General features: G+C 39.1%; 1 protein-coding gene and 1 pseudogene across 2 annotated transcripts; both read right to left on the bottom strand.

Moving 5' to 3' along the window:
* Window positions 1-3,891: 3,891 nt before the first annotated feature.
* On the bottom strand, window positions 3,892-5,797 carry LOC109055002 (zona pellucida sperm-binding protein 3-like). 2 transcript variants are annotated; one of them, XM_042724550.1, is made up of 8 exons: window positions 5,210-5,797; window positions 5,014-5,135; window positions 4,837-4,847; window positions 4,590-4,767; window positions 4,388-4,505; window positions 4,231-4,316; window positions 4,077-4,162; window positions 3,892-3,992 (listed from the first exon to the last, which is right to left on the bottom strand). In XM_042724550.1, exons 1-8 carry the CDS (start codon window positions 5,756-5,758, stop codon window positions 3,928-3,930), a joined length of 1,215 nt encoding a protein of 404 aa, XP_042580484.1. In that variant the 5' UTR covers window positions 5,759-5,797; the 3' UTR covers window positions 3,892-3,927. The 2 variants fall into 2 exon arrangements, with proteins under 2 accessions (XP_042580484.1, XP_042580480.1); XM_042724546.1 differs by having other exon boundaries at window positions 4,837-4,940; window positions 5,210-5,796.
* Window positions 5,798-10,426: 4,629 nt separating this feature from the next.
* LOC109059187 lies at window positions 10,427-12,366 on the bottom strand (annotated as a pseudogene).
* Window positions 12,367-13,344: the final 978 nt, after the last annotated feature.

Raw genomic sequence — 13,344 nt, 5'->3', positions numbered from 1 at the left:
TGACTTGACTTGATAGAAGGACACAGTTATTGCATGGATGGAGCAAGAACAATGAAAGTGTCTAAAATGAACATGAACATACTGTAGTTCAGTTGAATGGTAAAAATTGCCCTCTTTAAAGGGATAGTTCACCCAAAAATGAAAATTTGATGTTTATCTGCTTACCCCCAGGGCATCCAAGATCCTGGTGGCTTTGTTTCTTCAGTAGAACAGAAATTTTGATTTTTAGCTCCAGTCGTTGCAGTCTCTCAGTCGTACAATGCATGGCAAATGGTAACAGAATCTATGAGAGTAAAAAAAACATGCACAGACAAATCCATATTAAACCCTGCGGCTCAATATGGATTGCCCGCTTTCGTGACGATACATTGATGTGTAAAGACACAAAACGATCAGTCTGTGCAAGAAACTGGACAGTATTTATTTAGTTTTTTTTACCTCTGATAAACACAATGTCCGAACTGTTAGAACTCTTGTGAACGTGCTTCACAGCAGCCTGCATCATTTTCCTCTTGTTGCTTTATGGCGGATCGCAGACTTATAAGTACATTACTGCCACCTATATCTCAAACGGCCCATTAACACTCTGTCTACAATCTCAATTAGGAGTGTCAATGGTCCACTTGAGAGATAGGTGGCAGTAATGCACTTATAAGTCTGCAATCCGCCATAAAGCCACAAGAAGAAGATGATGCCTCAGGCGTCTGCTGCTGTGAATGCACATTCACAAGAGTTCTAACAGTTCGGACATTGGGTGAATCAGAGGTAAAAAAAAGAAAAAAAAAAAAGAAGAAGATATAAATACTGTTCAGTTTCTTGCACAGACCAATCGTTTTGTGTCTTTACACAATTGTACGACTGAGAGACTGCAACGCCTGAAGCTAAAAATCATAATTTGTGTTCTACTGAAGAAACAAAGTCACCTGCATCTTGGATGCCCTGGGGGTAAGCAGATAAACATCAAATTTTCATTTTTGGGTGAACTATTGCTTTAACAGTGCAGTTAAACTAAATGTATGTTGCTAAAATAACCTCAATATTAACAACACCATTGCAATAAGAGCGCAGGCATTTTACATGCATCTGGCTGATAGATCAACCATTTATCTGTCAATCAGATGCATTTAAAATCACTTATTCTGTGTGTGCGCTTTGGATGTGTGAGCACATGGGCGTAAAAACAAGATAGTCTATTTATGACTGGACGATTTATTCATATCCAAAACAAGACGATATTGACATTACGGAGCGCTTAACACTCTCATGTTGTGCATGTTTCATTCATACTCGAAGCCAGAGGGCGCTCTCACGCAGAAAGTTCAAAACGGCCCAGAAGAAGTAATAACTTGTGACATGCAGGAAATCCCTAATTACTTCTGACACTGTCTGTTGTTCAGAAGTGGCTTGACACAAGGAATGCGACAGCTGAAACCCATGTCTTGCATACGTCTTTGTGTAGTGGTTCTTGAAGCACTGACTCCAGCTGCAGTCCACTCTTTGTGAATCTCCCTCACATTTTTGAATGGGTTTTGTTTCACAATCCTCTCCAGGGTGCGGTTATCCCTATTGCTTGTACACTTTTTTCTACCAGATCTTTTCCTTCCCTTCGTCTCTCTATTAATGTGCTTGGACACAGAGCTCTGTGAACAGCCAGCATCTTTTGCAATGACCTTTTGTGTCTTGCCCTCCTTGTGCAAGGTGTCAATGGTCATCTTTTGGACAACTGTCAAGTCAGCAGTCTTCCCTATGATTGTGTAGCCTACAGAACTAGACTGAGAGACCATTTAAAGGCCTTTGCAGGTGTTTTGAGTTAATTAGCTGATTAGAGTGTGGCACCAGGTGTCTTCAATATTGAACCTTTTCATAATCATCAAAATTAAAAGAAATAAACATTTGAAATATATCAGTCTGTGTGTAATGAATGAATATAATATACAAGTTTCACTTTTTGAATGGAATTAGTGAAATAAATCAACTTTTTGATGATATTCTAATTATATGACCAGCACCTGTATGAATCAGTGGCGGCTTGTGGGTTTTAAAATAGAAGAGGCACACTAATTGTATTGGTCTGGGATCCCTGCCGATTATTATTATTATTATTATTATTATTATTATTATTTGCTTAACCACTTTAAAATGGCTTTTTGGTTGCTTTTAGTCAGAAAAGTTAAGAAAATGACAAACATACAACAAGATAATAACTTTGTATTGCAATTGGGTGTTTGTTGTTTTCCACATTTCATCAGTCAAAGCAAAGCATCTCTATCTGCAGGTTATTCAGCTGTAGTGATATCTGATGCATTTGTCCATATAAGTGATTTCCTGGGTCTCACTTGTGAAACAGACATTAAAGTACATTAGTTTTAGGGTAAGGGTTAACCCTGCTCAATAATGCTCACATTGTCTCAATTTCAGTAAAAATAGAAAAATAATACTAAAGTACTTTGTAATGCAGTAACTTGAATAGTTTTTCAGCAAAGTACCTTTTTTTTTTTTTTACAATTAAGTCATTATTTTTCAGTACTTGTACTCAAGTAAATTATTCCTTAAGTAGCAATACTTTTACTTCAGTACAATTTCTTAGTACTCTTTCCACCATTATTTAGGGTGCATAATTTTCATTGTAGCTGGTGCCTGTTCATGGGGCGGGTGGGGGGTCTCTTGTTTTTTTGGAGTTTGTGTATAGTATATTTTTGTATACATTTTGTGAGACTTATTTTTGTTTATATAAATAAAATTATTAAAAAAAGAAAAAAAATTTTGCACTCTTGAAGGGCACGTCATTTGTAGGGTTGTTCCAAACAAAAGTGAAAAACTGAATCCCTTCTCAAAGGGCCCTTCCAGAAGTCTGTTAGCAAAGGGAACATGCGATGGTCACTTCACCAAAATGATTTCCGTCTGTGATCATGTGATCTGCGGTTAGGAGATCTTGCGATGCTTTTTAAAGCAAAGACGGGGTTGATTTCAACTTCACAAATAGAATAGGCTAATTAAATGTCCATTTTAAATGCAAGACAATATTTTTCATCACTGATAGAAATATGATTTAAGATGGTAGTGCAAGCAAGGTTAGTTTTAAAAAGTTTAAAAGTAAAGACAATATTTGAATATAAGAAATGACAAACTTGACAAATTTCTGGTCTTTTATAAAAAGAAAACCAAGTAATCAATTACAAAAGTGTTATAAAATTAAATTATAATTTTCCTTATTCTCAATTATTTATATTCATGATTACTATTTGTACATGCTCTACATTTTTGTTTCCATGTAATTTGCAATTCGTGTAATTTTATTCTTGAGGCAGATTTGTTACGTGACAGCATTAAAGTTTCTTAAGGGTCAAGATCAAATTGCCTGCAAATCTTGCACTCCATCAAGTCCCTCCCATAATAACTGTTGGCTGTCCCCATATTAGTATGGTACTCTTGTAATAGTAGCAGTGGGGGGCAGATTTTAAATAGCAGTTCCACTTAAAGATGCAATCCAAATCCAGTTTGGTGTAAGTTTGCAGACCTGTTGCTATGACAGCAAGTCCAGGATGAGTGTCAAAGAACCAAATCAATCAAATCCAGCCAACAGAGTTAGCAACGTACAAAGAACAGTCCCCAGGGGTCTCCAACTCTGCTCCTTGAGAAAAGTTTCATCCTGCTGGTTTTAGCTCCAACCCCAATTAAACAAAGAACCAGCTCAAGGCATTCCAGGTTACTTCTAGGCAGGTTTGTTGAACTGAAGTCTGCAGGATGGTAGCTCTCCAGGAGCAGGGTTGGAGATCCCTGCACTACACTAGTATGGGGGTTAAAGACTGCTCATGCTTCCTAGCACCTAAAAACAAGTCATTAGCCCTGAAATATAGCCATCAGACTGAAGTTGCAGACAAACTCAAAAAGTATGATAAATATGATTTTATTTTGCCATTGCGCTTGTTACATTGGACCAAAACGGTCCTTGACTCTGATGGGTCCAACAACTGCTCTGTTCCATTGCAGATCTGCAGAAGAGAAATAGTGAAAACACTACAAAAGTATGACCATACAGTCTACACACTCCCCCTTTGTAAAATTTAATCACATGCCTTTAAGCTGATCACTTCCACTCCTAATGCCACAGGTTGCATCACAGCAGCCGCACACCTGATCATCCCCATCCGCAGACACCCAACTGTCATATAAACCAAGCATTAGATTCTCACACCATTAGTAGGGTACATTAATTCAGTGGCAACATACCGATTAGCAGAGAAGGAGCAAGCTTTCTGCTCAACATTAGTAGGAGTGGATGCTGCAGCCACCTTGAGAACACAAGTGATATAGACCTACAAAAAGAGAGAGTTTACTTGTACACTCCATCCAAACATGCACCCAAACAGCTAATTCATATACATACAAATCCACTGATCTCTTCTTGGAATCTAAATGCCTCCAGCTGAAACTGCAGCGTGTCAATTTGTGTCCGGGGCATGAATTGAGACCTAGAGCCTGTGAGCTTGGCATCAACTAGGCACCTACAGAATGTTTGGAAGGGAAAAGAAACCTTCAGACCTTACATGACACCACAAGTGAATAGTACATGAAGGACCTTGTCTTACCCATTGTTCTCAATAAAGGAGTATCTGGGGATAGCACTTGTATCAGGGACTGAAGTAGCCACACAGCTGTCCACAAACACACGAAGAGGAACATGGTTATATGACCTCACTGAAGCCTCAATATTAATGAAATCTCCCAAGTAATACTGGTTAGAAGGTCGCTCAAATCTCCAGTCATCTGCAAAGAAAGAATTTTAGCCCAGGTTCACAAGCACTGGCATATTACAAACACATACATTATACCAACCAGTCATGAGCCTGAGGGAGAAAACCAAAAGTTCCTCTGCAACTAGAGTAGTGGCATATGGGATCCAAGCAGGCATTAAGGCATCACTACTCACATTATGCACTCTATAAAAGAGACAGACAGTCACTTTTTACAGTGCATATTAGCACATCCAGTAATCCTGAATTCAGCCATTACCTTGGATAATGACACTCAATACCAACTACCGCACCACTGCTTCTGACAATAGGACCACCATTTGAAGACGGTTTTGGGGTGTAGATGATGGAGAACGTATAGATGAGTTCATCCTCAGTCACCTAAACAGAAAAAGATTAGAACATTTGCAGTGGAGAAAAAAAAAAAAAAAAAAGATTTTGCAATCAAACCTTACCAACGACATGCTGCCACATCCATGCAGTTCTGACTCAAAGATGAGCACTTGAGCAGAAGGACCCTCTCCAGTTGCAGTACAACCTCCCAGTGTAAAAGCAGAGGGCATTAGTAGTTGTCCAGTGCCAAAGAAGTCTTTCAACACTTCCACATATATTGAATTCTCTCTGCACTGAGCTGCTACACTGTTGGCAGGGACAGGATGACGCAACTCAAAAGGAACACTTGGCTGCTGTGGTTCTTCTGGAAGTCTTGGAAAACTCCATGTCAGTTTCGCTACTGGACCCAGCAACAGCTCTTTTGACTGAACACCCAAAACATCTTGAGAAGGTTTTCCAAAGTCACTCCTGGCTGGTGTCTGGACAGGAAACCTTTGCGGTGCAAATAAAGGATTACTGGGGTTAAATCTCTGGGGAACCTGAGGGATCCTGTTTTCAATCCATTTAGGAGCTGAGGACTGTTTATGTGTTGATTCTCCTCGCCATTGTGCTTCAGACAAGCAAAATGCAAGAATAGCCACCAAGCCAAAACAAATGTGCCTCAGCCCCATAGTCAGAAACCTTCAGATCCTTAAAACTAAACCTCCATCATTTCCTTTATGTATAGTAGTTAGATTAGCTTGGTTCCACCTCTCTAGCATCAAGCATAATCATTGACCGGACTTGTTAACTTACTTACACATCATGCCACAGGTGAAAATCATTGAGTCATCATCAATAAAAGGGAACCGTGAGTGTTTTGTGTTCTTAAATGGCATTTAAAAACAACTTTGATTAATATAATCATAGCGATTAAATCAAAACTTTAGACTCAACTTGCCTAAAGGAATGTTACAAACTAATTAATTATTGTGCACTTTAATTCACATTATGAATACTTAATATAATAAACTGAACATACTAAAATAAAAAAAATGTCATTCTTCAAGCCATGTTATTCTCCCCACAGAAGTTAAGTTACAAACTATTACAAATAAAATTATTGTTTCAATACAGTTTTGCAGTGTGTTTCTAATTTTAATGAATCATTCATGTTGCATCCGAAAAAAAAAATTAAATCACTGGATGCAATGATCATATAAGTGTATATACATAGCATCGCTATACAAATGCTCAATGTTGGAACACATATATTAGAAATTATATGCTTAAGGCACATTATATAAAATCATACTGTTACATATAAGAATATTTACCATACATTGTAAAACAACTGACTTGTCATGAATTAAATTACATAGATGGACCATATTTACAAGTCAAACGTTAACTAACCAACACTCAGCCTCCAAATGGCAGAATATACAGTTTCATCAGGATTTAGTAACTGACAGCATTAACAAGAATCAACACAGATGTATGACATTCAGTTACAGAGCAATTTGCACTATATATTGTTACTTAAGACTAGATTGCAAATGAATGTTGAGAAATGGGCTTCAGTGTGCTTTGTCATTGCCTGCAAAAAATGCATTGTGCACACACATAAACCCTCAGTGCTGAAATAGTTCACTACTGCACTTTGTCAAAACAAACACACACACACACACACACACACACACACACACAAAACAGTAAATAGCCAGATGATTGTTTTAAAAACTTTATTCTCAACTTCCACAGGACCACACAGCTATTCAGTGTAACCGCACTGGGTAGTACGTTAACGTTAGCTCAAATGATATATAGGGAATTTTAATAATTAATCAGGAATATGATTAATATATATATCTCGTGTGACAGTTACATTAAAATTACTGAAGATGAAAAATAGGTCAATTGTATATCTCAATAACTCATTACGAGGCACTGTAATTTCTGTATTCCATTCTTCATATCAATTAACGTGATATCTTTTACTGGGAATTAATGCAAATCAAACAGTGGTTTGTCCAGCAAACGGCCAAGATTTACTTATCAACTTTCAATAAAGTTATCACTTCTTATAATTCCAGGAAAAATAGTTTCTGGCCATGAAACCATTCTCCCGTCCTTATAAAATTTAGGTTACTGAAAAGTAACAAATAAGCTTTGTAGCTAAGATCAAACATTTCATTGACTTGTGATGTGAGCATTTTAGACAGAAGCAATTATGAATATATTGGCTTTTAATAATTGAACTAATAATACATCAAACTAAGATTCACACAGAGTAAATATGCGTATAACAATACAAACAGTAAAAACAAATACAATACAAAACGGATAACAATTGAGAGAGAGAGAGAGAGAGAGAGAGAGAGAGAGTGAGTGAAAGGGTTAGCGAGAGAAGGTGAGAGTGAAATAGGCTAGATCAAATGGGATGATCGCCCAGTATGGCAAAATTACATATAGTAACCTTTTGAAAGACAACAAGGAATCAGATCACCTTGAAAAAGGGAATAGACAACCTTAAGCAGCGTTAAAATCTCTATAGGAAATAATATTTGCATGTGGGTATCTTTGTGCCTGCTAAAGACGAGCGTGAGTGTGTCATCTGTTGGAGCTGGGCGTGTTCTCTCGTGTCTTCCGGGGCGAGCAGACTCGCGCGAAGTTTCAAAGGTTCAACGAACGTGGAGTTACCAAAGAAATGATTCAGAGTTCGTTTCCCTCGTGTAGGGAGAGGCGAATATGAGAATAAAACTTAGTTAAGAAAAGAAAAGAAAAACGGAGATGAGAGCTCCCTAAGGAGCCATCGCGACAGACGTTGACGAAACAAAGTAAAGTGCAATGAGAAAGTTCTGTGTCAGTCTCTTATGGAGCGACTGGGTTCACGCCTCTGTTCGCACGAAAACAACCAATGAACGTCCATGATCTGAAGCGGGAAAAATTTCCTTTGTCTCTGGGGAGACACCCACTCGAGTGAGTTATGGTGTTGTCAGAATTCAGCAGTTATATTCCAGCAAGATGGTAATTCCAGAATAATACATTTTACTGTTATTTCCTATGTATGAGTGGTTCGGTCAAAGCAAGACGGTTAAACAGATACCAAGAATGACAGGTAAAGGTAGGAGAAACATAAAGTTACATTCATATGCAGAACTACACACATTTAAAGTTTGATTAACACACGATAAAATTGCAGATACTCCAATTTGATATGGAAGACATCTAAGCACAAAAAGGAAATACAGTCAATACATTTAGAATACATTTACTTTCCTTGTTCCTTACAAGAATTCCTAGCAAGCTGGGCTTTTTCTGTTTCTCCCAGTTGGGTAATAAAGTTTTACGACCTGGTCAGGAATTTAAACCCAGCCCTGCTGGCACCAGGCCGGTCATTCAGCTTGCAGAGAGTTTGATTTACCTGCATGAGTTCAGGGGCTAAAAGCTTTGGGTTTTAGCCAAGGAATGTGCATTGTTTTAGATTCAACGAGCCATGATTCATTAATTCAGAACCAATGAATGAATGTACGCTACATCAGTTAAATTTGTCCATAGTAATATTCCTTAACACTGATAGGCCCAAAAGAGGTTCTTTCCCACCATAGATCTGAAGAACAAACAAATTGTGAAAAAGCATCTTAAATAACAATTATAATAATAATTGGGGTCTTAGTTTATACCTGTAAGAAGCTGATCACTTCCACTCCTGATGCTACAGGTTGTGTTGCAGCAGCCATACACCTGGTCAGAGTCATCTGCAGAAACCCACCTGCCAAACAAACAATAATTACTTGCACAGCCTCATTTACACTAACATCTTGAGTCTTGGTTAACATACCCATTAGCAGAGAATTAACAAGCTTTCTGCTCACTTGCTCAGGACTTGTTGGGGTGGATTCTGCAGCCACCTTCACAATGCATGTGATGTAGACCTGCAAAGACAGTTGTTAGCACACTATGGCAGCATATCCAGTGGCGTAACTTTGTTTTCAAAAGTGGGTGGGACAGGAGTATGTGTGTGTGTCAAGGTAGTCCCCACAACTGGTGAATTTAACTGTATTCGGATATCTAACAATCCTGAATTTAATCCTTACCTTGGATAGTGACAGTCAACACTAACCACAGCTCCTGACAATAGGACCACCATATGAAGCCCACAGAAACCTACACACATAAAACAACCATAACATCACTATTGGTGTGCTGCCACACCCATACAGTTCCGACTCAAAGATGAGCACTTGAGCAGAAGGATCCTCTCTAGTTGCAATACAGCCTCCCAGTGTAAAAGCAGAGGGCATTAGTAGTTGTCCAGTGCCAAAGTCTTTCAACACTTCCACATATATTGAATTCTCCCTGCATCGAGCTACTACACTCTTGGCAGGAACAGGATAGCGCAACTCAAAAGGAACGTTTGGCTGCGGTGGTTCTTCTGGTAGGCTTGGAAAACTGTCATTTTCGCTACTGGACTCAGCAACAGCTCTTTTGACTGAACACCCAAAACATCTTGAGAAGGCTTTTCATAGTCACTCCTGACAGGCATCCACACTGGAAACCTTTGTGATGCTGGTACAGGACTGTTACGGTCATATTTTGAAGAACTCCAAGAAATCCTGGTTTCAGGCTGCTGCTGCTAGTTGCTTAAGATAAACCAACACCATCCCAAATACTGCTTACCCCATTGGCATTTTTTTTTAAACATTTTCTTTTTAAAGACTTATTTTGCAGTCTCCCTCATTTTGGATGTAACCCAGCTGAATTAACTCCATTGATTAGTTGAGTACTCCATGACTTTAACTGGGTGTGTCCAATAAAGAAATAGACTGGCAGGGAGGCTCCAGGAACAGTTTGAAAACCTCATACACAAGCAGCCCATTGTATTTTCTTTATTAATTAGTCACTACATTCATATTACCACAAATGTTTCACTGGAAGTTTAGTTTACTTTTATTGGTTTGAGAAAAACTTATATCAGGGGTGTCAAACTCTGTCCCTGAAGGGCTTCAGCTCTGCAGAGTTTGGTTTCAATCCTGCTCCAACACAAACCATGTTGGTTTCAGAAAGCCTGAAGGACTCAAATTAGCTGGATCAGGTTTGTTTAAACTGAGTTGAAGCTAAACTCTGGTTCTCCAGGAACTTTGACATCCCATTATTTACGCATGTGTAGATTAACATTCAGAAAGGTTTTAAGGAATTGGGGAGTTTGAACCAGCTGCTTTCAAATGAAAGACCAGAGGTCAACAGGTTGTGGGTAGATTACAGGGAGTTTGTGGTTCATGCTGGAGAGCAGTAAAGCCACAGAATAGGATACAAACAGTTGTAGACAAGAGATCACAAAACCTATTAAGGCTAAATTTATTTATTAACAAATCACATGGCACTTCCAGTCATTTTTTTGTCCATGGCCATATTCCTTGACATTAATGGGTCCAACAGATGCTTTATCCCACCACAGATCTGAGAAACAAACAGATAGTGAGAAGAGCAGTGCCTAGGGAGAGAAATGAAAAAGAAAAAAAAAATAGATCCAGACCTTTAATCATTGGATCACGTCCACTTCTGGTACTACAGGTGGTGTCACAGCAGCCACACACCTGGTCAGAATCATCTGCGGATACCCACCTGACAAGACAAACCCTTAAGTTAAGGCAATCCCCAAGTCACCTGTACACTTATTGGGGGGGGGGGGGGGCTTACCCATTAGCAGAGAATGAACAAGCTTTCTGTTCAGGACTTATTGGAGCAGGAGAAGTTGCTGCAGCCACTTTCAATATGCATGTCATGTAGATCTGCAAAGACAGTTGTTTGTAGACCATGGTACCATTATACAAAGTGTTGCACAGCTTGTCACATACCAGTCCACTGCCTGCTTGATGGAACCTGAATGTCTCCAGCTGAAACCGCAGCTTATCACCTTGAGTTCGGGGCATAAAGTGAGACCTTGAGCCTGTGAGTTTGGCATCAAACTAGGCACCTGGTAAGAGAAACCAGTTAGAAGTCTTGCAATACTTCTAGAGAGTGGGACACATGAGGTGCACCACTTACCCATTGTTCTCAATAAAGGAGTATCTGGGGATAGATGCAGCATCAGGAACTGTTGTAGCAACGCAGCTGTCCACAAATACACGGATGGGAACGTGGTTGTATGGCTGTACAGACGCCTCAATGTTTATGATATCACCCAGGAAGTACTGGTTAGAAGGTCTCTCGAATTGCCAGTCATCTGCAAAAGACACCTTTTAGCACAAGTTCACAAGCACTGGTGTGTTATGAACTTGTTTGATATACCAACCAGTCATGAGCCTGAGGGAGAACACAAAGATCTACTCTGCAGCTTTAGAAGCGGCATATGGGATCCAATTGGGCATTAAGGCATCGCTACTCACATTATGCTTTCTGCAAGGGAGTTAGATAGATGGTCATTATATGGGGTTTAGTACATCCAGTAACCTTGAATTCTGCCCTCACCTTGAATAGTGACACGCGATACCAACCACTGCACTACTGCTCCTAACAATAGGAACACCATATAAAACCTCTTGTGGGGTGTACACAAGTTCGAACGTATACACAAGCTCATCTTCAGTCACCTAAATGGAGTAGAAGCATGGTCATTACAGAAACCATTCAGAACCATAAGTGTTATGAAAGGAAAAGGTGAAACCTCACAGTTAGTATACTACCACATCCATGCAGTTCTGACTCAAAGAGGAGCACTTGAGCAGAAGGGTCTTCTCCAGTTGCAGTACAGCCTCCCAGTGTAAAAGCAGATGACTTCAGTGGCTTCCCATTCCCAAAGAAATCTTGCATCACCTCCACATATACAGAGTTTTCAGCACATCGGGCCGCCACACTTCTGGCAGGGACAGGATGGCGCAAATTAAAGGGAACACTTGGCTGCGTTGGTTCTTCTGGTAGGCTTGGAAATCTCCATGTCAGTTTTTGCACTGGACCCAGCAGCAGCTCTTTTGACTGAACACCCAAAACATCTTGAGAAGGCTTTTTAAAATCACTCCTGGCTGGTTTCTGGACAGGAAACGGAGCAGGAAGTTTTTGGGGTACAAGTACAAGGTTACTAGGGTCATATTTCTGTGGAATTGGTGGCATTCTGGAGTCAGTCTTCTGAACTTTTGACAGCGCCCTAGGCATAAAAAAGTAGTTACTACTTCTTTTGTTTCTCCAAAGTGCTTCAGAGTAACCCAGTGCCAGAAAAACCACCAATCCTACTCCAACTTGCCAGAACCCCATTATTGCTAAGCTTGTGTTTCAATGATGCATTAGGCCTCTACCGTCCAAATTTATACAGCTGAAAATCAGCATGGCTCCACCTCTACAATGACAATCATTGTTTTTCTCTGGCCCTGCCTATTTACTCAATCAATATGTCACAGGTGAAAGTCATTGATTGCTTATTACTCGGAACAAATGACGCCCCATATAAGGACATGTTGATTTAAGTGCCAAACCAAATTATTGCTTATTTTCAATATCCAAATGACACCAATTCTCTGAAACACAACCTCTTTTGTGGCCTCTTATTTTTTATTAATTCATAAACATGACCACAGACAGAATTGTACACTACAGTATCCACAATAATAAAGATCGTTTCTACAGTCAGGTTTAGATTGTTACACAATGTGCCTCACATCAGCACATCAATCATCACAAGAGACCTAAATGGAGCAAATGCAAGATCATAACAGCACATAGATTGTATTGTAGATTCACTGATATGTTTTCTCCCCATTCCAACTGTGTTATGACTAAGTTGATCAGTGTGTGTAGATTTATGGTAGACTTCATTGTTTCAACTTGAACTATACTATTTGCTAGGCAGCACAGAAAAATCGGAACCGACGACTAAAAAAACATTTAAATTCAAAATATTACAGGTATAAGCAAAAGATAAGCTCATTAATTGACATTAAGAACTTAAATGGTGGTATTTGAAACATGACCGCACCGCACACATTAAAACACGGGAAAATCTTAAAGTCTTAAAGAAAATATTTTGTTCACAAATAGTTTGTAAAGCAGCATAGTAATAAAAAAGTATTCAACTATTAACAAAGAGATTCTGAAATATATATATTTTTTTGTTATTTCCTGATACACAGCCGGATGAAACATTTCTCATTCTATTAGTTTCTTCCGAAAGAAACAACTTGTGTGCCACTGAACAGGCACATGCACTTTAACGCAACACTTAGGCTCAAGGTGCATTTTACTCATCTTGCCAAATCACAGTTATAAATGGCTGAAACAGCCT

This window comes from Cyprinus carpio, chromosome A3 (genome assembly GCF_018340385.1).
Source record: "Cyprinus carpio isolate SPL01 chromosome A3, ASM1834038v1, whole genome shotgun sequence".
Lineage (NCBI taxonomy): Eukaryota > Metazoa > Chordata > Actinopteri > Cypriniformes > Cyprinidae > Cyprinus > Cyprinus carpio.
Note: the sequence above shows the minus strand (reverse complement) of the source record. Positions and strands in the feature narration are given on the sequence as shown.